General features: G+C 43.8%; 1 protein-coding gene across 4 annotated transcripts in view; it reads right to left on the bottom strand.

The window, feature by feature from the left end:
- IGSF9 (immunoglobulin superfamily member 9) overlaps window positions 1–26629 on the bottom strand; it is a 114504-nt gene that overhangs the window by 47448 nt on the left and 40427 nt on the right. For all 4 annotated transcript variants that reach the window (XM_066609073.1, XM_066609075.1, XM_066609074.1 and 1 more), the window contains exons 4-7: window positions 19253–19405; window positions 8809–8960; window positions 7515–7632; window positions 7298–7439 (exon numbers count right to left, since the gene is read on the bottom strand). In XM_066609073.1, coding sequence (XP_066465170.1) covers window positions 7298–7439; window positions 7515–7632; window positions 8809–8960; window positions 19253–19405 — 565 coding nt within the window. The remainder of the gene's footprint in view (window positions 1–7297; window positions 7440–7514; window positions 7633–8808; window positions 8961–19252; window positions 19406–26629) is intronic.

Here is a 26629-nt window from a genome sequence, read left to right as displayed (position 1 = left end):
AGACAGTATCATACAGGACAGGATTAGATACACAGCTCAGCAGACAGTATCATACAGGACAGGATTAGATACACAGCTCAGCAGACAGTATCATACAGGACAGGATTAGATACACGGCTCAGCAGACAGTAACACACAGGACAGGATTAGATACACAGCTTAGCAGACAGTATCATACAGGATAGGATTAGATACACAGCACAGCAGACAGTATCATACAGGATAGGATTGGATACACAGCTCAGCAGACAGTATCATACAGGATAGGATTAGATACACAGCTCAGCAGACAGTATTACAAAGGACAGGATTAGATACACAGCTCAGCACACAGTATCATACAGGATAGGATTAGATACACCGCGCAGCAGACAGTATCACACAGGATAGGATTAGATACACAGCTCAGCAGACAGTATCACACAGGATAGGATTAGATACACAGCTCAGCAGACAGGATCACACAGGATAGGATTAGATACACAGCGCAGCAGACGGTATCACACAGGATAGGATTAGATACACAGCTCAGCAGACAGTATCACACAGGATAGGATTAGATACACAGCTCAGCAGACAGTATCACAAAGGACAGGATTAGATACACAGATCAGCAGTCGGTATCACACAGGATAGGATTAGATACACAGCTCAGCAGACAGTAACACACAGGACAGGATTAGATACACAGCTCAGCAGACAGTATCACACAGGATAGGATTAGATACACAGCTCAGCAGACAGTATCACACAGGATAGGATTAGATACACAGCTCAGCAGGCAGTATCACACAGGATAGGATGAGATACACAGCTCAGCAGACAGTATCACACAGGATAGGATTAGATACACAGCTCAGCACAGTATCACACAGGATAGGATTAGATAGACAGCGCAGCAGACAGTATCACACAGTATAGGATTAGATACACAGCTCAGCAGACAGTATCACACAGGATAGGATTAGATACATAGCTCAGCGGACAGTATCACACAGGATAGGATTAGATACATGGCTCAGCAGACAGTATCACACAGGATAGGATTAGATACACAGCTCAGCAGACAGTATCACACAGGATAGGATTAGATACACGGCTCAGCAGACAGTATCACACGGGATAGGATTAGATACACGGCTCAGCACACAGTATCACACAGGATAGGATTAGATACACAACTCAGCAGACAGTATCACAAAGGGTAGGATTAGATACACATCTCAGCAGACAGTATCACACAGGACAGGATTAGATACACAGCTCAGCACACAGTATCACACAGGATAGGATTAGATACAGAGCTCAGCAGACAGTATCATACAGGACAGGATTAGATACACAGCTCAGCAGACAGTATCATACAGGACAGGATTAGATACACAGCTCAGCACACAGTATCATACAGGACAGGATTAGATACACGACTCAGCAGACAGTAACACACAGGATAGGATTAGATACACAGCTCAGCAGACAGTATCATACAGGATAGGATTAGATACACAGCACAGCAGACAGTATCATACAGGATAGGATTGGATACACAGCTCAGCAGACAGTATCACACATGATAGGATTAGATACACAGCTCAGCAGACAGTATCACACAGGACAGGATTAGATACACAGCTCAGCAGACAGTATCACACAGGATAGGATTAGATACACAGCTCAGCACACAGTATCATACAGGATAGGATTAGATACACCGCGCAGCAGACAGTATCACTCAGGATAGGATTAGATATACAGCTCAGCAGACAGTATCACACAGGACAGGATTAGATACACAGCTCAGCAGACAGTATCACACGGGATAGGATTAGATACACAGCTCAGAACACAGTATCATACAGGATAGGATTAGATACACAGCGCAGCAGACAGTATCACAAAGGATAGGATTAGATACACAGCTCAGCAGACAGTATCACAGAGGATAGGATTAGATACACAGCTCAGCAGACAGTGTAACACATGATAGGATCAGATACACAGCTCAGCAGACAGTATCACACAGGATAGGATTAGATACAAAGCTCAGCAGACAGTATCACACAGGACAGGATTAGATACACAGATCAGCAGACAGTATCACACAGGATAGGATTAGATACACAGCTCAGCAGACAGTATCACACAGGATAGGATTAGATACACAGCTCAGCAGACAGTATCACAAAGGACAGGATTAGATACACAGATCAGCAGTCGGTATCACACAGGATAGGATTAGATACACAGCTCAGCAGACAGTAACACACAGGACAGGATTAGATACACAGCTCAGTAGACAGTATCACACAGGATAGGATTAGATACACAGCTCAGCAGACAGTATCACACAGGATAGGATTAGATACACAGCTCAGCAGGCAGTATCACACAGGATAGGATGAGATACACAGCTCAGCAGACAGTATCACACAGGATAGGATTAGATACACAGCTCAGCACAGTATCACACAGGATAGGATTAGATACACAGTGCAGCAGACAGTATCACACAGTATAGGATTAGATACACAGTTCAGCAGACAGTATCACACAGGATAGGATTAGATACATGGCTCAGCAGACAGTATCACACAGGATAGGATTAGATACACAGCTCAGCAGACAGTATCACACAGGATAGGATTAGATACACGGCTCAGCACACAGTATCATACAGGATAGGATTAGATACACAGTTCAGCACACAGTATCATACAGGATAGGATTAGATACACAGCTCAGCAGACAGTATCACAAAGGGTAGGATTAGATACACAGCTCAGCAGACAGTATCACATAGGATAGGATTAGATACACAGCTCAGCAGACAGTATCACACATAATAGAATTAGATACACAGCTCAGCAGGCAGTAACACACAGGACAGGATTAGATACACAGCTCAGCAGACAGTATCACACAGGATAGGATTAGATACACAGCTCAGCAGACAGTATCACACAGGATAGGATTAGATACACAGCTCAGCAGACAGGATCACACAGGATAGGATTAGATACACGGCTCAGCACACAGTATCACACAGGACAGGATGAGATACACGGCTCAGCACACAGTATCACACAGGACAGGATTAGATACACAGCTCAGCAGATGGTATCATACAGGACCGGATTAGATACACAGCTCAGCAGATGGTATCATACAGGACAGGATTAGATACACAGCTCAGCAGACAGTATCACACAGGACAGGATTAGATACACAGCTCAGCACACAGTATCATACAGGACAGGATTAGATACAGAGCTCAGCAGACAGTATCATACAGGACAGGATTAGATACACAGCTCAGCAGACAGTATCATACAGGATAGGATTAGATACACAGCTCAGCAGACAGTATCATACAGGACAGGATTAGATACACAGCTCAACAGTCGGTATCACACAGGATAGGATTAGATACACAGCTCAGCAGACAGTAACACACAGGACAGGATTAGATACACAGCTCAGCAGACAGTATCATATAGGATAGGATTAGATACACAGCACAGCAGACAGTATCATACAGGATAGGATTGGATACACAGCTCAGCAGACAGTATCATACAGGATAGGATTAGATACACAGCTCAGCAGACAGTATTACACAGGACAGGATTAGATACACAGCTCAGCACACAGTATCATACAGGATAGGATTAGATACACCGCGCAGCAGACAGTATCACACAGGATAGGATTAGATACACAGCTCAGCAGACAGTATCACACAGGATAGGATTAGATACACAGCTCAGCAGACGGTATCACACAGGATAGGATTAGATACACAGCGCAGCAGACAGTATCACACAGGATAGGATTAGATACACAGCTCAGCAGACAGTATCACACAGGACAGGATTAGATACACAGCTCAGAAGACAGTAACACACAGGATAGGATTAGATACACAGCTCAGCAGACAGTATCACACAGGATAGGATTAGATACACAGCTCAGCAGACAGTATCACACAGGATAGGATTAGATACACAGCTCAGCAGACAGTATCACACAGGACAGGATTAGATACACAGCTCAGAAGACAGTAACACACAGGATAGGATTAGATACATGGCTCAGCAGACAGTATCACACAAGGTAGGATTAGATACACAGCTCAGCAGACAGTATCACACAGGATAGGATTAGATACACAGCTCAGCAGAGAGTATCACACAGGATAGGATTAGATACATGGCTCAGCAGACAGTATCACACAGGATAGGATTAGATACATGGCTCAGCAGACAGCATCACACAGTATAGAATTAGATAAAAAGCTCAGCAGACAGTATCACACAGGATAGGATTAGATACACAGCTCAGCAGACAGTATCACACAGGATAGGATTAGATACACGGCCCAGCAGACAGTACCACACAGGATAGGATTAGATACACAGCTCAGCAGTTGGTATCACACAGGATAGGATTAGATATACAGCTCAGCAGACAGTATCACACAGGATAGGATTAGATACACGGCTCAGCAGACAGTATCACACAGTATAGAATTAGATACACGGCTCAGCAGACAGTATCACACAGGATAGGATTAGATACATGGCTCAGCACACAGTATCACACAGGATAGGATTAGATACACGGCCCAGCAGACAGTACCACACAGGATAGGATTAGATACACAGCTCAGCAGTTGGTATCACACAGGATAGGATTAGATATACAGCTCAGCAGACAGTATCACACAGGATAGGATTAGATACACGGCTCAGCAGACAGTATCACACAGTATAGAATTAGATACACAGCTCAGCAGACAGTATCACACAGTATAGAATTAGATACACAGCTCAGCAAACAGTATCACACAAGGTAGGATTAGATACACAGCTCAGCAGACAGTATCACACAGGATAGGATTAGATACACAGCTCAGCAGACAGTATCACACAGTATAGAATTAGATACACAGCTCAGCAGACAGTATCACACAAGGTAGGATTAGATACACAGCTCAGCAGACAGTATCACACAAGGTAGGATTAGATACACAGCACAGCAGACAGTATCACACAAGGTAGGATTAGATACACAGCTCAGCAGACAGTATCACACAGGATAGGATTAGATACATGGCTCAGCAGACAGTATCACACAAAATAGGATTAGATACACAGCTCAGCAGACAGCATCACACATGATTGGATTAGATACGGCAGCTCAGCACACAGTATCACACAGGATAGGATTAGATACACAGCTCAGCAGACAGTATCACACATGATAGAATTAGATACACTGCTCAGCAGACAGTATCACACAGGATAGGATTAGATACACAGCTCAGCAGACAGTATCACACAGAATAGGATTAGATACACAGCTCAGCAGACAGTATCACACAGGATAGGATTAGATACATGGCTCAGCAGACAGTATCACACAGGACAGGATTAGATACACGGCTCAGCAGACAGTATCACACAGGATAGGATTAGATACACGGCTCAGCAGACAGTATCACACAGGATAGGATTAGATACACAGCTCAGCAGACAGTATCACACATGATAGGATTAGATACACAGCCCAGCAGACGGTATCACACAGGATAGGATAAGATACACAGCTCAGCAGACAGTATCACACAGGATAGGATTAGATACACAGCGCAGCAGACAGTATCACACAGGATAGGATTAGATACAATACTCAGCAGACAGTAACACACTGGATAGGATTAGATACACAGCTCAGCAGACAGTATCACACAGTATAGGATTAGATACACAGGTCAGCAGACAGTATCACACAGGATAGGATTAAATACACGGCTCAGCAGACAGTATCACACATGATAGGATTAGATACACAGCCCAGCAGACGGTATCACACAGGATAGGATTAGATACATGGCGCAGCAGGCAGTATCACACAGGACAGGATTAGATACACAGCTCAGCAGACAGTATCACAAGGATAGGATTAGATACACAGCCCAGCAGACGGTATCACACAGGATAGGATTAGATACAATACTCAGCAGACAGTAACACACAGGATAGGATTAGATACACAGCTCAGCAGTTGGTATCACACAGGATAGGATTAGATACACAGCTCAGCAGACAGTATCACACAGGACAGGATTAAATACACGGCACAGCAGACAGTATCACACAGTATAGAATTAGATACACAGCTCAGCAGGCAGTATCACACAGGATAGGATTAGATACATGGCTCAGCAGACAGTATCACACATGATAGGATTAGATACATGGCTCAGCAGACAGTATCACACATGATAGGATTAGATACACAGCTCAGCAGATAGTATCACACAGAATAGCATTAGATACACAGCTCAGCAGACGGTATCACACAGGATAGGATTAGATACATGGGTCAGCAGATAGTATCACACAGGATAGGATTAGATACATGGCTCAGCAGACAGTATCACACAGGATAGGATTAGATACATGGCTCAGCAGACAGTATCACACATGATAGGATTAGATACACAGCTCAGCAGACGGTATCACACAGGATAGGATTAGATACACAGCTCAGCAGACAGTATCACACAGGATAGGATTAGATACATGGCTCAGCAGGCAGTATCACACAGGACAGGATTAGATACATGGCTCAGCAGACAGTATCACACATGATAGGATTAGATACATGGCTCAGCAGACAGTATCACACATGATAGGATTAGATACACAGCTCAGCAGACAGTATCACACAGGATAGGATTAGATACACAGCTCAGCAGACAGTATCACACATGATAGGATTAGATACACAGCTCAGCAGATAGTATCACACAGAATAGCATTAGATACACAGCTCAGCAGACGGTATCACACAGGATAGGATTAGATACATGGGTCAGCAGACAGTATCACACAGGATAGGATTAGATACATGGCTCAGCAGACAGTATCACACAGGATAGGATTAGATACATGGCTCAGCAGACAGTATCACACATGATAGGATTAGATACGCAGCTCAGCAGATAGTATCACACAGAATAGCATTAGATACACAGCTCAGCAGACAGTATCACACAGGATAGGATTAGATACACAGCTCAGCAGACAGTATTACACAGGATAGGATTAGATACACGGCTCAGCAGACAGTATCACACAGGATAGGATTAGATACACAGCCCAGCAGACGGTATCACACAGGATAGGATTAGATACACAGCTCAGCAGACAGTATCACACATGATAGGATTAGATACACAGCCCAGCAGACGGTATCACACAGGATAGGATTAGATACATGGCCCCCTCACCTGAGGAGATACACGTTGCTGTTGCCGTGGAACCAGCTGTAGGTGAGGTTGGTGGGGTACGCCTCGGCCTGGCAGGTCAGGAAGGCGTCTTGTGACACGTTCACGGTGATATTTTCTGGGGGAACGACTATGATGGGCGGACCTGCCGGCAGAAAATACAGAGATGACGACCATACAATGTTAGTCGTTACCCCCATCATGTGTGACCACCGCATACCTTGGACCAGGACACGGCTGGTGTGCGTCACCTCCCCCTCGTCACTAGCGGCGTGACACGTGTAGGCGCCGGCGTGGGACCGCTGCACCCCCATTATTCGTAATGACCCATTATTAACCTGTGGGAGAGAATAGAGAAGTCAGGACAGGAAGACGGGGGAGGGGAAGCGGCATACTGTCCGCCACGGATTACACCCCCCATGCTGTATAGGTGCCCCAATAGTAGAGCGTTACATGCTGACGGTGCACTATAAGGAGAGCGCCGTTACAGGGAGCAGCCACTAGGCGGCACCAGTGTCACATGGACAGCCGCTTCCAGCTCCGCGCCGGTATAATGAGCTCCAGTCGCCTATTGTTATGAAGCACAAGACAATGCGAGCGCTGAGTAAACAGGGAGACAGCGCCACGACACAGCTGACTTCCACGAGACAATGGCGGATTAGTGTTTACTGTCCACAACACAAATCCTTCACCGCAGAAGACGAGCGGCTGATTGTGCGCGAGTGTGCGCCGCGTACGTATAGCGACGCAACCGCCGTTCACGTTACTGGAAGCCGCTACGGCCGCCATGTTCCCCAGAATGTTTGTGGATATCCGCCGCACATGATGACCCGCCACCAAAAATCTCATACGCAGCTGACAATAAAACCGCTGCCATGGGGCGCCAGATTTTAAATTGCGCAATTTTAGTTCAGGAAATTTCAGTTTGTTTTTTTTTCAGCCGTCGTCGTCATGCCGCACTCAAGTCGCTGCCATCCTACAGGACGCGCTGCCCTATAACGTGCCGCTAAATGCCGTCTATCATGTAAACTAGATTCACGCGGGCGTGGGCGATATCCGTCTCAGAAATTGGAGCGGATATGGCACTTCCAAAAATTGTGAATTTTCACTATTAGTGCGATTTTCAAGAAAATCGCATTGCATCGCTAAACATGCAAATTTCACATGTATGAAAATTCTATGTTTTACAATAGGAAAATGTAAAAATCAAATAATCTATGAGATTTCTGCGCATTTGTTGAAAAATAGCGCATGCCGCGAGAGGAAAATTGCGCATGTCAATATATAGCCATTGAAAACAACAATGAGGATTTAATATACACAGCAAATACACATATGTACATATGTATTTGCTGGGTACTGCGCATTTTACGCCAGTAATCCGCAGGACACATACGCCCATGTGAGAGCCATAAGACACATAAAACCACATGTGGTTATAGTTAAGCAGGGGAGGAGCTCTGGCCCCCGGCCCCACCCCTGCTTAAAAGGGCCTTGTGAATCTTGTGACTTGCCTGGATCTTGTCTCCACTTGCTATGTTGACATTATTCTGCTTCCAGGACACGACCGGATGTGGGTTCCCGTTGGCCACGCAAGTGAGAGTCAAAGTGTCTCCAACACGAACCTCTACATATATGGGAGGAGTCTCAGTGAAAGTGGGAGGGGCTGCGAAGGAAGAAAATTGTAAAAAACATTACAAACTGAGTCTATTAGAACAGCAGACTTCCTGTCCAATGTGAGCAGGGAGGCTTTTTTTAAAAATGGCTGATAACATGGAATACATGGAGATGGAAACACGCTACATATCTACTATGTATTAAAAGTCAAGTTTTTATAAGGTGTAGGAATGTATGCAAATGATGAATATGAAGGGGGAGGGGGCGCTGTTTGATCCCTTTTTTATCTTTGCAGTCAGCAATAATAAAACCACCAAAGCTTTTACCAGCCATAAATCTACCACATCCTCTTTCCAGGAGCGCCAAACCACAACCCCTGTGAATGAGACTGCGATCCTGCCCTGTACAAAACCACTTATTCCATTATATCCACCCTCCTCCTGCTACTGTAATCCCCCCCATGCATTATGATCAGCCTCTACCTCCTATTCCCTCCGCTGGTATAACCTAGGTATCTCTTTCATTATATATATATACATTCAGCTGGTATAAGTTATACATCTCCTGTATATAGTGATATGAATCATGCTGGTACAACCTGGGTGTCTCCTGTATATAATTATATATGTATAGCTGGTATGTGTTATACATCTCCTATATATAGTGATATGGAGCATGCTGGTATAACCTGGGTATCTCCTGAATATAATAATATATGTACAGCTGGTATAAGTTATACATCTCCTGTATATAGTGATATGGACCATGCGGGTATAACCTGGGTATCTCCTGAATATAATAATATATGTACAGCTGGTATAAGTTATACATCTCCTGTATATAGTGATATGGAGCATGCTGGTATAACCTGGGTATCTCCTGTATATAATTATATATGTACAGCTGGTATAAGTTATACGTCTCCTGTATATAATGATATGGAGCATGCTGGTATAACCTGGGTATCTCCTGTACATAATTATACATGTAGAGCTGGTATAAGTTATACATCTCATGTATATAGTGATATGGAGCATGCTGGTAGAACCTGGGTATCTTCTGAATATAATAATATATGTACAGCTGGTATATGTTATACATTCTGTATATAGTGATATGGACCACACTGGTATAACCTGGGTGTCTCCTGTATATAATAATATATGTACAGATGGTATATGTTATACATTCTGTATATAGTGCTATAGACCATGCGGGTATAACCTGGGTATCTCCTATATATAATTATATATGTACAGCTGGTATAAGTTATAAATCTCCTGTATATAGTGATATGGACCATGCTGGTATAACCTGGGTATCTCCTGTATATAATTATATATGTACAGCTGGTATAAGTTATACATCTCCTGTATATAGTGATATGGACCATGCTGGTATAACCTGGGTATCTCCTGTATATAATTATATATGTACAGCTGGTATAAGTTATACATCTCCCTGTATATAGTGATATGGACCATGCTGGTATAACCTGGGTATCTCCTGAATATAATAATATATGTACAGCTGGTATATGTTATACATTCTGTATATAGTGATATGGACCACACTGGTATAACCTGGGTGTCTCCTGTATATAATAATATATGTACAGATGGTATATGTTATACATTCTGTATATAGTGCTATAGACCATGCGGGTATAACCTGGGTATCTCCTATATATAATTATATATGTATAGCTGGTATAAGTTATACATCTCCTGTATATAGTGATATGGAGCATGCTGGTATAACCTGGGTATCTCCTGTACATTATTATACATGTACAGCTGGTATAAGTTATACATCTCCTGTATATAGTGATATGGAGCATGCTGGTATAACCTGGGTATATTATAATTATATATGTACAGCTGGTATAAGTTACATCTCCATGCATACAGTGATATGGACCCTGCTGGTATAACCTGGGTATCTCCTGTATATAATTATATATGTACAGCTGGTATGTGTTATACATCTCCTTTATATGGGGATATGGATCATGCTGGTATAACGTGTGTGTTTCCTGTATATAATTATATATGTACAGATGGTATAAGTTATACATCTCCTTTATATGGGGATATGGATCATGCTGGTATAACGTGTGTGTTTCCTGTATATAATTATATATGTACAGCTGGTATAGGTTATACATCTCCTGTTAATGGGGATATGGAGCATGCTGGTATAACCTGGGTATCTCCTGAATATAATAATATACATACAGCTGGTATATGTTATACATTCTGTATCTAGTAATATGGACCACACTGGTTTAACCTGGGTGTCTCCTGTATATAATTATATATGTACAGCAGGTATAAGTTATACATCTCCTGTTAATGGGGATATGGAGCATGCTGGTATAACCTGGGTATCTCCTGAATATGATAATATACATACAGCTGGTATATGTTATACATTCTGTATCTAGTAATATGGACCACACTGGTATAACCTGGGTGTCTCCTGTATATAATTATATATGTACAGCTGGTATAGGTTATACATCTCCTTTATATGGTGATATGGACCATGCTGGTATAACCTGGGCATCTCCTGTATATAATTATATATGTACAGCTGGTATAAGTTATACATCTCCTGTATATAGTGATATGGAGCATGCTGGTATAACCTGGGTATCTCCTGTATATAATTATATATGTACAGCTGGTATAAGTTGTACATCTTTCTGTCTCAGCTGTAATAACCCGGTACATTATTGTCTATACCCAGCTGGCGCACTACATCTGCACTCTGGGCGATGCAGTGCCAACACTTCTGTAAATTAGCAGTACTGGTTATTGCTGTATTTTTGTAAGCTATTTATGAAACATAACATGCCGCCTGCGGGCACAGCTGGGGAGGGAAGGGTTAATCCGGATGTGTCTAGACTGGCAGCCCCGTGTGTACACGGATCCCCGGAGGTGAGCTACACGTGTTTACACAGATGTGCTCACTGGGAAGTAATTCATGCAAGTTCCCCTGAGCGGCTGCCAGATATAATCCCACCAGTGACAGCTTAGATCTGCAGCATTCTATAGGGGGCGCTATCACTTTAAATAAAAATATTCAGTCAAATAATAAGACTCCAGATACTCGGAAATCAGTCAGCGACCAAAGCCGAGGCGTCACCTGAAGAGGCCCTTATATATAGGCTCTTATATGGCCTGTGGGCAGGGCGCCCCTGTCATGAGGTGACCTGAGCCTGCAGGACCTCGGAGCAGCGGCAAGTTGCCAATCGGCCAGTTGATTTTTTTTCTTGGCATATTAATGGCCGGTAAAAAATGATTGCCAGCTGTGAGCCGACCGGGCAGCAACCTGACAGGCAGTTACACCACTCAGTCTGCAGGTCCGCTGCTGTAACCAGTCTGTGACCTCTCCACCCAGCATCTGCGTACCGGCATGCAGACGCCGGCCTGTATGTAGCGTCCTGTTGCCTATGGCAACCAATCACAGCTCCACTTTCATTTTACCACAGAAGGATATAAATGAAAGCAACCAATCAGAGCGCAGCTTTCATATTATAACAGGAGAATCTAAAATGAAAGCTGCGCTGTGATTGGTTGCTATGGGCAACACAGGCAGTTTTGCTTTTAGAAATTCATAAATCTGATATTTTGTGCTGCTTTTAAAGATGAAGCATGAAGAATCTCCAGGCCTCACGTTGTATCATGGTGGTCCGGGGGGATGTTAAGACGGAGGTCAGAGATCATCTGCAACCTCAGTACAGATGTAATTAGCTCTGAGTTGTCTCTTTTCTGGCCCGGTCCTCTTGTCTTTGGTCTCATAGACCTTCCATGAGATGTTGGCTTTTATCTAAGACCACAAGGATGGACTCCAGGGACCTTTCTGTCACAACAAGCCATATGAGCAGGGGGTCCCGGAGGACACAATGGCCAACCCGGGCAGGCTGAATTAGGAGGCAGGGAGTCAGGAACGCCCCACACATCTTGTATACAGAGGTCCTCCTCTGTGAGGATTAGAGCCGCTGGGGGGGGGTCATCATCTTCTCCTCAGGCCTCTCCTCATGGGGACAGTTGTGGAGGCGAAGCAGTAAGGTTGGCGTAAGCGCTAATCCTTAGTCTGGGCTCACACGGGGCGGAACTTTCCCGTGCAGACGTTCCGCACGCAAATTCCTCCGGCAAAGCGAATGAGATTTGCACAAACCTCGTCTACACGCTGTGGAGAAACCATTGCGGCCGAGCCGGGATGAAACGGACATGACATTCAAAGCCACAGCATGTCAATTTTATTGCCGCCTCCGCTGCGGCCATCTCTCCTGTCTATGGGAAGCGATGGACGCTACGCAATATAGGCAGCAAAGCCGCTTCAAAGCCGGGGCAAGTTTTGAAGCTGCATTTCTGCCGTGGAAATCTCGCATTTTTTCCGTTTGGTCCCGCTGCAGTATTTCCTGAGATCTCTGCCGGATTTAGGCCTCATGTCCACTCAAAAAATACAATCCGCGCAGAATCTGCCGCGGATTCCGCACGGATTTGCTTTAAATGGTATTTTTTTTTTGCATGCAATGTGATAGCAATGTGGCCGATCCGCGGCAGAATGCAGCATGCCGCGTTTTTTCTCCCGCGCGTGAAAAACGCAATTCTTTTAAAATGCCATCCGCGGGTGCAAAAATCAATTTAATGGACCGCGGATGGCAATGATTCCCTATGGGCAAAATCCGCTGCGGAATCCGCAATTCCATTTACCCAGTGGACATGAGGCCTTACACCCCGTGTGACTACAGCCTTACAGTTCGCAAGGGGCCAGCTGCTGGATGCCCCACCGTCCTTCTACTAGAAGGTGGAAAATCCATTCTAGAGCCTTTAGCTTCCTAGAAATGACAAAATGATGGCACCAGCAGCGGGTCATGGGCACCGTTTTGTTCGTTTAGCTGGCATACAAATATGGTCAACCCCCAAAAATGTGGCTGTCATGAACATTGGCCCTAAGGAGGCGACAAATTCCATCAAAAGCCATAACTTCCTCAGTTTTCCTTGCCGTGTGAGGCGTGGTTTGTGTGTGGCGGACTGTAGTTTTTATTGGCGCCATTTCTGGATCCATATTATGTATTGTAAGGCTTTTATTAAAGGGCGGGGAGAAAAAACATCAATTCTGCCGTTGTATTTGTTTACAGCATTAGGGCTATTTCAGACGACCGTATATCGGCCGGGTATTCACACGGCGTCCCTCTCTGCAGGGGGAGGAGGCTGAAAGAGCCCGGAGCAGTGCTCTGAGCTCCCGCCCCCTCTCTGCCCCTCTGCACTATTTGCAATGAGGGGAGGCGGGGCAGGGTGGAGCTAATTCACAGACCTTAGCCCCGCCCCATCCCACCTCCTTTCATTGCAAATAGTGCAGAGGGGCAGAGAGGAGGCAGAGAGGGGGGCGGGAGCTCAGAGCACTGCTACTGGCTCTTCCAGCCTCCTCCCCCTGCAGAGAGAGACGCCGTATATCATCCGGCATGAATACCCTGCCGATATACGGTCGTCTGAAATAGCCCTTAATCATACAGCATAAATGATACGATAAATTAATTATTTCTGCGGTTTGGTCCGATTACGATGATACCAAAATTATAGATTTTTTAGGTTTTTTCACTTTTGCACAAAAAACACCCTTTTTTTCTTTGCATCTCTCCGCCCCACGGACGGCACTCTGTTAGGGCTTGTTTCTTGCATTACAAGCTGCAGTTTTTATTGGTGCCATTTTGGGATACATACAACTCATTTGATTACTTTTATTGCGTTTTTTGGGGGAGGCCAAATGAACAAATAAAACACAATTTTGAGTCTGTTTAACTTGATTTTTTTTCTATTATACCGTTTGCCATGCAAGAAAAAAGTGTGTTCAGTTTGTTGTACGAGTTGTTATGGGTGTGCAAAAAAAATTTTTTGTGTTTTTTTTTTTTTACATTTTTTTATGTCCCTGTAGGGGACCTGAATCTGTGGAGCTTTTATCATTCTGATAATACAGTGCAGTACTTCTGTACTGCAATGTATTATCACTATTCATAGCAGTTATGGGCCATGGAAGATCTACTATTACATGGCAGAAGCCGATGACGTCACAGAGGGAGCGACATCAAGCCACACCCATAGGCATCAAGCCATGCCCATAGTGTGGCTTGATAGACTGCCTGTCAGAACGCAGTACAATACAATACTATGGTATCAAAACTTCTGTCACTTTAATCAGCTGATCAGCGGGGATTGTAAGCAGCGGATCCCAATGATCAGCTATTGATGACCTATCCTGAGGCCACCAAGTGGGACAAAACATTTAAATAGAACAGTAATCATTTAACCCCTTAATGCTGCAGGATGCACCATTATGTCATGGAAATTCCAGGTACAATGCGGGTACTGACTGTTTCTCACAGCTGACACCTGTCAGCAACAGCCATGATCAGTGCTCACGCTGATCATGGTTGTTAACTCTTTAAATGCCGCCATCCATTCTGACAGTGGTATTTAAATGCCCTGATTGTAGTTCGACACTCCGGCACTGTGATGAGATTGTGGGGTGCTGTACGGTTGCCATGGCAGCCGGGGGCCTTCTGAAAGTCAAGTAGAAACTATAAGACATCCCCCAAAAACTGAGACCTCACACAACTATGTTGATGGAAAGATAAAAAAAGTTGAAGATGGCGGCAGAAAATTATTTTATTTTTTTCCAGGGATACTTTATTTTTCAATAGTACAGCAAAAAAAAAAAATTATATAAAATTGGAACGGTAGTAATCGTACTGACCCATAGAATAACGTTATCAGGATATTTTTGCTGCAGTTTGTACACCGTAAGAACAAAACTGACCCAAAGTTGGCAGAATTTAGCTTTTTTTCCATTTCATTTCACTTAGACGTTTTAAGGGCTCAGTCAGACGACCGGTTTTTTAAACGCATGTTAGGTGCGTTTGCGATTCGCATCTATTAGAACCAATGCGGTCCCTATCTCCTGCAGCTGGGGATTCCTTGGATGTAAAACCCCTGGATGCTGTCACATCCAGGGGTTTCACCTTGTTTCACCCCATTGAGAACATACAGAGAAGATCATGATCCTCAGCCACAGCTGTGACAGCTATGGCAGAGGATTCCTTCATCTCTGCAGGGAGTCCCCTCATCACTGAACACTGTGACAGCACTTCAGTGTTCAGTGACAAGGGGACTCCCCACGGGGATGAAGGATTCCCCTGCCACAGCTGTGGCAGAGAATTGCGATGATCTCCCATTGCTTTCTATGGGGGCGGCGCTTCTGCCGCCTCATTGAAAGCAAGGGGATGACGGCAAGCCCTGCAGGGATTTTCAGAGAAGGGCTTTAACCCCTTAATGACGCGGCCCCTTTTTCTTTTTCCATTTTCGTTTTTTCCTCCCCCCTCAAAAAAATCGTAACTCCTTTATTTTTCCATCGACGTCGCTGTATGAGGGCTTGTTTTTTGCGGGACAAGTTGTAGTTTTTAATGGTGCTATTTCAAGTACCATATAATGTACTGAAAAACTTTAAAAAAATTCTAAGTGGAGTAAAATGAAAAAAAACAAAACATTTCTCCATATTTCAGTGCATCGTTTCTACGGCGCACAAACGGCAACAAAAGCGAAATAATAACTTTATTCTACGGGTCTGTACGATTAGTACGATACCAAACTTGTATATTTTTTTTTTTACTGTACTATTTTTTTTTAAGGACATTTAATTTTTTTCAATTATTTTCTGCGGTCATTTTGTGCGCGCGATAACTTTTATATTTTTCCATCGACGTAGTTGAGCGAGGGCTCATTTTTTGCGGGATGTCCTGTAGTTTTTGATAGTACCAATTTGGAATACATACGACTTTTTGATCGCTTTTTATTGCGTTTTTTCTGGGTGACAAGGTAACTAAAAAAATGCATTTCTTGCATTCTTTATTTTTTTTTGCGGACGACGTTTACCGTGCAGGAAAAATAATGCGCTAATTTAATAGATCGGACTTTTACGGAGGCGGCGATACCAAATACATATTTTTATTTTATGATCTAGATTTTTTAATAATAGATATGGCAAAAGGGGGGTGATTTAAACTTTTATAACTTTTTTTTTTTTTACAATTAAAAAAACTTTATTGATATTTTTTTTTACTTTACTTTAAAGCCCCCCTGGGGAACTACAACCAGCGATGCTTTGATCGCTCCTGCAGTATGACGTAATGCTATAGCATTACGTCATACTGCCATTTAACAGGCAGTCTATCAAGCCACCCCACGGGGATGGCTTGATAGGAAGTCTGGTAAGACAGCCCTGGGGCCTTTCAGAAGGCCCCCGGCTGCCATGACACCTGCACGGCTCCCCCGACCTCACTGCGGGGGATGCCGTGCGGGACCCCCGAAACTCGTTCGGGGGGGATTTAAATGCCACTGTCAGAATTGACAGCGGCATTTAAATGGTTAATAGCCCGTGGGTGTCAGCTGTAACAAACAGCTGACGCCTGCACTGCATGCAGAGAGGTTGCCCCGCAACCTCTCTTCATACATACCCCGCCGCTCCATGACGTACCTTCTTCTGTCTTCTCGTGGCCGGGCAGTTGTCCTGAAAATTCCCGCCTCCAGTAGGCGCTGCCTCTGATTGGCTCTTTTTTTCTTTTTCTACAGCTAACCATTGACCACAAGCTAAACCCCTGGATGTGACAGCATCCAGGGGTTTCTCATCCAAGGCATCCCCTGCTGCAGCTGTTAGCGCCGCAGCAGGGGATAGTGATTGGACCGCACTTTATTTGCAAATTTTAGGTGCGTGCGTTTAGATGCGTTTGGTGAATCGCTGCCCCTTTTTTTATAGGTGAGACCGCTTTCATCGAAAAGCATTGCTTCTAATAGATGCGAATCGCAAACGCACCTAACATGCGGTAAAAAAAAAACGTCCGTCTGGCTGAGCCCTCATTAAGGAGTTAAATATAAAAGGGCAATCTAGTAATCTGGGGATTGGATGCCAAGTGAATGTCAGCCGCTACAATGATCGTGGCCGGCACTCGGCTGCATTACTATCCAGGATCACATTACATTTCCTTGTTTTTGCGGTACTGCTTATGTGTCAGTTTTTACGACTGTTCTGGCATTATATTCATGAAACTAGACACCCAGGATTCATAAAATACACAAAATAAACTGTGATATTGTCAATGTTGTTAGGTTTTAATGTAAAGCCAGCACTGAGGAGACTCCCAGTAGAATAGGAACAGCGTTATTTACTGCTGGCACTTGTCACGTCTCTGCCAGTCTGCGCAGTGTTGTGTGGGCATTCATGCCTCCATCTCTACATGGGGCAGTGCTATTGTCAGACAGAGCTGCTCTGTGCGAACAGAAGTATGATGCTCCTCTTGTGTACAGACCCTGACTACACCGACACAAGGGGAGCAGAAATGGGACCCTGTGGAATAAGCTAAGTAGGACCCTCCTACTTGTCATTTGTAACCATGACATGCATATCTTCAGCCCACATTACACCACCATACCAAGAAAAAGCATCCACATAGTGCCAAAATAAAGCTGCCATACACAGCCCGTATGATACCACCATAAGGCATCCAAGTGACATGCATTATCCAACATAATGCTGCCATATAGTTCCCATATAATAGTAACATTCAATTTCTAAATAATACTGCCATACACAGCCCATATAATACCAGCATAGAGCATCCAAGTAACATGCATTATCCAACATAATGCTGTCATATAGTTCCCATATAATACTAACATTCAATTTCTAAATAATACCGCCATATACAGCCCATATAATACCAGCATAGAGCATCCAAGTAACATGCATTATCCAACATAATGCTGTCATATAGTTCCCATACAATACTAACATTCAATTTCTAAATAATACCGCCATATACAGCCCATATTATACCAGCATAAAGCATCCAAGTAACATGCATTATCCAAACGGACCCCACATAATGCTGCCATATACAGTAGTTACCATGTAATACTAAAATTAAATTGCTAAATAATACCGCCATACACAGCCCATATAATACCACAATACACAACTTATATAATACCACCATATAGCATCCAATTAACATGCATTATGCAAAAAGAGCCCACATAATGCTGCCATATAGCTCCCAAAGAATACTACAATTCAATTTCCAAATAATACCGCCAAACCTTTGCTAAATTATTCTACTTTGCTCTTGGAGTTCCTGCAGTCAGGAGCTACCTAGGGAGCTCAGGACAACTGCCCAGTTTGTCACCCCTGAGAATAATCGAACTCTCGACGTGGTGGAATACTGATCTGCACCACCAACTATGAGGAGGTTATAACTTATGGGGGGTGCACAAGACTTACAGTTCACAGTAAGATGGATCCAAGTCCCGTTCTTGAAGTCCTCATCTGTATGATGACGATCCAAAAACAGCACCCTGCACTCATACCAACCCTGGTCGTCGGAACGGAGGGAGTCGATGCGAAGAGAAGCGCCTTCCTCTATCCGCGAGCGACCTGTGGGGAGATGGAAAAAGGGTGTGAATAAGACCACTGGTGAGGGAAAAGTAGTCTTTAGACCAGGGGTGACCCAAGCCTTTATACTGCTTGAAATGAAGTGTGAAATGGCGCCCCCTTCCTGCCTCCGAAAAAAAGACAAAAGCACCAATATAACAGATACCCAACACATATTTGAAGCACTGAGACTTGTCTGAAGTGATAGGGTAATAGGGTCCCCAGCAGTGTCCCCAATAGTTAGTGTAACATTTCTCCCTGTTAGTGGCCCCAGTAGTAAAAGAGATTCCCATAGTGGCCCCTGTAGTAATAGTGTCCCTATCAGTGGCCCCAGCAGTAAAACTGACTCCATAGTGGCCCCTGTAGTAATAGTTACCCCCGTAGTGGTTCCAGTAGTAATAGTGACCCCCACAGTGGCCCCAATAATAATAGTGACCCTTATTAGCAGCCCCAGTAGTAATAGTGACCCCCATTACGCATTAGTAGCTCCAGTCTTATTAGTGACACCCATAGTGGCCAAAGTCTTAATAGTGACAAGCATTAACTCCCTCCATGTGTAGTCCTGGTCTGGTAGCGGTCGCTATTGGGGTTATCAGAGTCTGATTTCTCTGCCTGCTTTCCGCGCTGCGTACAAGCCGGTGTCTGCGTGCAGGAATGCAGATGCTGGGGAGAGGTCAAAAGCTGCATTGATTGCAACAGCGGCAGACGTTTTGCTGTCCGGACAGTTTACAGGTGGCATTTATTTTTCAACGGGCATTAATATGGCTGGTAAAAAGTTAATGGCAGCCAGGTAGCGACCCACTGCCCCTCTGAGGTGCTGCAGACTGCAGTCAGTGGCAGCAGTCTCAGGTCACCTCATTGAGGGGCACCCCTGCCAGGCCCTGTACCAAAATCGAACATAGAAAAAATTAACTGCCCCCCAAGCTCCACTAAGCTTTAGACGTATGTCTGAAGGCAGCATTCCGTAGGGTGACCCTGGACATAGGGCATACTTTGAGGAGTGGGGAGGGTAAAACGCTGGCTTGTCATGACAGCACCTGCCACACTCCCTCCTGGCGGGATGCAAGTAGCATCAGCCAGGGCAGCGCTGGGCCTTTTTCGGACATCCCTAGGAGAGGGATGCCCAATAAATGGTAGAACAGTGATAGTAGTTGTCACAGGTGACGCCACAGTTCCATTACCTACCGAAATGACCTTCGGTGGAGAATAAAGGAGCTGCAGACAGATATAACGTACCTTAGGGCCTGGAATAACTTTACTTGAGTAAAACTCCACAGTACAAGGCAGAATAAACAATGTTCCAAGTGGAGGCATTTAAACAGACTTGACTACGAGTACCTCCACATGGTGATCCCAGGCTTCAGGACGCTCATGTGTGTACAACTGAAGACGCATACCTCCACCCAGCGGTCCCAGACATCAGGACGCTTGGGCGTGAACGATGGAGGAAGAGTACCTCGACCTGGTGGTGCCAGACTTCAGAACGCTTGGGCGTGAAAAATGGGAGAAGAGTACCTCCACCCGGCGGTCCCAGACATCAGGACGCTCGGGTGTGTGGATTAGAGACGAGTACGTCTGCACTGGGCTTTGGGAAGAACTCACTCACGCTTTGCTCAAGCTCTCTTTCTTCGGGGCTCACTCTTCTCTTATGCTAGGATAGTCAATCCAGGGAACATCTCCTCCTCTTCCATCCTTTACTGCATGAGGATTGAAGGTAACCCCACGCAGCCAGCACTCTTGATCAGGAACCCAGAAGAAGTGGACCTTTTCCCGCTTTCAAACACTCACGTTAAGGCCTCCTGCCCACAACCGTGTCGACTCCGCCAGCGGAATATTACAGCGGAGTTCGACACGGCGCCCCACAAAGACCCCATGGTCACCTTTCCGGATCCGCTGTGAGAGTCCTGTCGCATAATCACGCGATACTTCCCCTATGCTCACAGCAGAAGTATCGCGTGACAGACGGCTCCCATTGACTACAATGGAATCCGCTAGTGCATTTTGCCGTGGCAAATAGAATATGCCGCAATTGCTCTCACCCTGTGGAATTCCGCGGTAGAATTCTGCAGCGTGAACATTGCAAGGCAAAAATAACGCCGCGGATTTCCGCCATGTAAAACGCGGCAGAAGTCTGTCCGTGGGAACGGACATACATGTATGACATTATGAATGGGGGCAGGAAAGTATGTACTGGGCCACTACATGTGCTGTTTCCAATAAACACTAGCAGAATAGTGAATGCAGCTCCGGAGTATAATAGAGCCTGTATTACATAGTGAGTAATAATAAATGGAAGCAGAGAGACATGGTGCGCTTATGATTTTGACATGGCCTCCTCCCAAGGCTTCTGTGAGGTATGGAGATGAGGAGAGAATATATTTGCAGGCCAAGGTCGGCCCGGGGTCCCAATGCGTTACACCTATTCACAGATGGTAGAATGTCCGGGCTGTGGGTTATAATGATGCTCGGCGCTGACACTACATCCCATTGTGCTGCACAAATCAGCTCAGCCGCTGTACGATTTAAAGGGGTGGTACATCATACAATACAGAATCCAAGTGACATGCATTATCCAACATAATGCTGCCATATAGTTTCCTTGTAATACTAACATTCAATTTCTAAATAATACCGCCATACACAGCCCATATAATACCACCATAGAGCATCCAAGTAACATGCATTATCCAACAAAATGCTGCCATATAGTTCCCATATAATACTAACATTACATTTCTAAATAATACCGCCATACGCAGCCCATATAATACCACCATAAAGAATCCAAGTAACATGCATTATCCAACATAATGCTGCCATATAGTTCCCATATAATACTAACATTAAATTTCTAAATAATACCGCCATACACAGCCCATATAATACCACCATAAAGAATCCAAGTAACATGCATTATCCAACATAATACTGTCATATAGTTCCCATACAATACTAACATTCAATTTCTAAATAACACCGCCATATACAGCCCATATAATACCAGCATAAAGCATCCAAGTAACATGCATTATCCAAACGGACCCCACATAATGCTGCCATATACAGTAGTTACCATGTAATACTAAAATTAAATTGATAAATAATACCACCATACACAGCCCATATAATACCACAAAACACAACTTATATAATGCCACCATATAGCATCCAATTAACATGCATTATGCAAAAAGAGCCCACATAATGCTGCCATATAACTCCCATAGAATACTACAATTCAATTTCAATTTCTCCCTGTTGACCAAGCTGTGTCACTGTCATATCTGTCACGGAGATTGAAGACAGACCCATCACACGTCTTGTAAGAACCGCCACGTCTAAAACTGTAAATGAAGCACTTATGGGTTTAAGGAGTAGGGATTCTGTGACACCTCAAAATGCAAAATGACAGATGGGACTTTGTGGTGGGACCCTGTCACCCATATATAGTGATTGCTATCTCCTGGCTGTCTAGATGAGACACTGTCCAGAGGGGCCTGGCTAATATGGGAATGTGGTGAGAGGCCATGTTTTCTGATAAGAGCTCCTTTTAAGGACAGAATAAAGCCCAGAGTTTGGGCTCTTTTAATGAGGAGTTCCCAGATCTCTCCTGGGATTGTGATTCCATTTATTCCAGAGGAAACACCAGAGAATAGACATGTGACAAGAGGGCGGTGATGGAAACGCTGCCTAATCGGGGTCACAATGGCAGGGACAGGTCACTGGCTCAACTGGATTGAGTGCTCCGTAATGTGGTGTTATTAGCAAACAGATACAAAAGTGCAAGAAAAGAAAAGAAAAGGAGACACTCATTCCAAATTACTGGAGAGAAAATAGTTCAATTAGATATATGGATTTCCCAACATAGGAATCTCAAATAATACTGCCCCCTATGTACAAGAATATAACTAGTATAATAATGCCTCATACGTACAGGAATATAACTAGTATAATAATGCCTCCTATGTACAGGAATATAACTAGTATAATACTGTCCCCGATATACAGAAATATAACTACTATAATACTGCCCCCTATGTACAAGGATATAACTACTATAATAGTGCCCCTATGTACAAGAATATAACTACTATAATACTGCCCCCTATGTACATGAATATAACTACTATAATACTGCTCCCTATGTACAAGAATATAACTACTATAATACTGCTTCCTATGTACAAGAATATAACTACTATAATACTGCCCCCTATGTACAAGAATATAACTACTATAATACTGCCCCCTATGTACAAGAATAGAACTACTATAATACTGCCCCCTATGTACAAGAATATAACTATAATACTGTCCACTATGTACAAGAATATAACTACTATAATACTGCTCCCTATGTACAAGAATATAACTACTATAATACTACTCCTATGTACAAGAATATAACTAGTATAATACTGTCCCCTATGTACAGGAATATAACTAGTATAATACTGCCCCCTATGTACAAGAATATAATTACTATAATACTGCTCCTATGTACCAGAATATAACTACTATAATACTGCTCCTATGTACCAGAATATAACAACTATAATACTGCTCCCTATGTACAAGAATATAACTACTATAATACTACTCCTATGTACAAGAATATAACTAGTATAATACTGTCCCCTATGTACAGGAATATAACTAGTATAATACTGCCCCCTATGTACAAGAATATAATTACTATAATACTGCTCCTATGTACCAGAATATAACTACTATAATACTGCTCCTATGTACCAGAATATAACTACTATAATACTGTCCCGATGTACAAGAATATAATTACTATAATACTGCTCCTATGTACAAGAATATAACTACTATAATACTGCTCCTATGTACAAGAATATTACTACTATAATACTGCTACCTATGTACATGGATATAACTACTATAATACTGCTCCTTATGTACAAGAATATAACTACTATAATACTGTCCCCTATGTACAAGAATATAACTACTATAATACTGCCCCCTACGTACAAGAATATAACTACTATAATACTGCTCCTATGTACAAGAATATAACTACTATAATACTGCCTCCTATGTACAAGAATATAACTACTATAATACTGCCCCCTATGTACAAGAATATAACTACTATAATACTGCCCCCCTATGTACAAGAATATAACTACTATAATACTGCCTCCTATGTACAAGAATATAACTACTATAATACTGCCCCCTATGTATAAGTATATAACTACTATAATACTGCCCTCTAAGTACAAGAATATAACTACTATAATACTGCCCTCTATGTACTGTGATATATTAGACATGATATGATGGCAGTATTACTATATTTGACCATTTCCATGTACAGTAGTCAGGTCTGTCGTGGACCGGTTAAGTATTTGTTTGCTTGATGTTCCTCTCGGGATCCTGGGTGGAGGCAGCAGCAGAGGATGAGACGGGAGATAAGTCGTGAGGAGAAGATGCAATCTCCTTAATTGCCTGCTGCTATTATCAGTCGCCTGATCCGATCAGAACGACATTAGACAAATTTGAATTGGCTAAAACCGCAGGTCCTCCTCGTCTTGGATAAGCTCAGGATAGTCGCTGTCACACCGCAGCTTATGTAAAACAGGTCTTAGCTCCCTCAGGACCACGGAGGCCCCGCCCATGCTTAACTCCTTCACCACCATTGGACAAGCTCGTGTGTCCCAGAATGCCGATCTAGAGGTCTCTGTGACGCGGCAGTAACTCGTGGAGAGGTCGGTAAAGTGGTATCCTGATCCCGTATACATATGACACAACGCATCCTCCATCCATATGAAGAAGGGATGGACATGCACTCCGTTCCTTGTCGCTGTGCAGTTTACAATCTAATCTCCTTCTTTCAGGCAACAAAGGGTGCGGGGTTTAAACATCTCGTGTAAATCTTGGATAGCATGTGGCTGAGGTCACCCGGGGTCAGAAGGAAATCCCTTTAATCGCCAGAAGACGACTCAAGCACCTGTTATCCCATATAGTGAATACATGCATGCCTGTAAGATATAACCTTATATCTGGAGGGCGGTGATGTCACATGACCCCCTCTACGGGGGTTACGGGATGTCAGGACTCACAAGCACCCTGGTCTTAGTAGGACCATCTGTCAAAAACCACAGAAGCTTCCCGAAACATCACAAGTTCTTGTGTAACGTTCACCATATGCAACCCAACATTCGAGTCCAGGCCTATGACTGGGTGACCGGCTGCAGGGGTAAGTGGGGGCAGTCAGTCCTCTAGGATGGATTTTTTTTAATCCTTAAAGGGACACTCCTAATCATATCCAAAGGGGCGTGTATTTTGTCTACAGACCCCAACAAACTTCTGGCTGGGAGGCAGCCAACTGCAAAAGACACCCAGACCCCACACTGCTCTCCCCTCCAGCTGATGGCCTATGGTCATGGAGCTGAGTTTTCAATCTCTCGCTCTCTATAGACTTCAGTATGAAGCTATGACTGTATAGGGACCTGAAACCCAAAGTTGATGTATCGTTCCCTGTTATCAGCCATTTCAGAGTCTTGGAGGCAGCCTGCTGCAAAAACCTCCCCAGACCCATACTGCTTTCATCTCCAGATGATAGAATTGGGTTTTCCATCTGTCGCTGTCCATAGACTTCAATATGAAAGGATGACTTTGTAGGGACACAAAATTAAAGTCAATTTATTGTTCCCTGTTATCAGCCATTTCAGGCTCAACAAATGTCTGTCTGGGAGGCAGCCTACTGCAACAGAAACTCACTGCTGTAACCTCCAGCTGATGGCCTATGGTCCTGTGTTTGGGGGAAGGGGGTACAGGGGTCCATCTGTTGCTGTCCATAGACTTCAATATGGAAAGAGAAGTCTTTTTTCAATCAAATAATTTGTATTAATATTTTACATAAGCAACTACAAAATAAAAACTGAAAGATAGGAAAACTCTATAGGGACACAGAATCAAAGCCGTTCTATTGTTACCTGTTATCAGCCATTTCAGGCTCAACAAATGTCTTTCTGGAAGACAAGCCAAGCGCAACAGAAACCCCTCCACCTTGCACTGCCTTAAACTCTAACTGATGGTCTATGGTTGTGGCGCTAGGTTTTTTTTATCCGCGCTGTCCATAGACTTCAATAGGAAAGTATGACTTTATAGAGACATGAAACTGAAGTCAACCTATTGTTCCCTGTTATCAGCCATTTCAGGCTCAACAATAGTCTGTCTGAGAGGCAGCCC

This window comes from Eleutherodactylus coqui, chromosome 6 (genome assembly GCF_035609145.1).
Source record: "Eleutherodactylus coqui strain aEleCoq1 chromosome 6, aEleCoq1.hap1, whole genome shotgun sequence".
NCBI classification, from domain to species: Eukaryota; Metazoa; Chordata; class Amphibia; order Anura; family Eleutherodactylidae; genus Eleutherodactylus; species Eleutherodactylus coqui.
The sequence above is the reverse complement of the archived record's forward strand: the minus strand, read 5'-3'. Positions and strand labels throughout refer to the sequence as shown.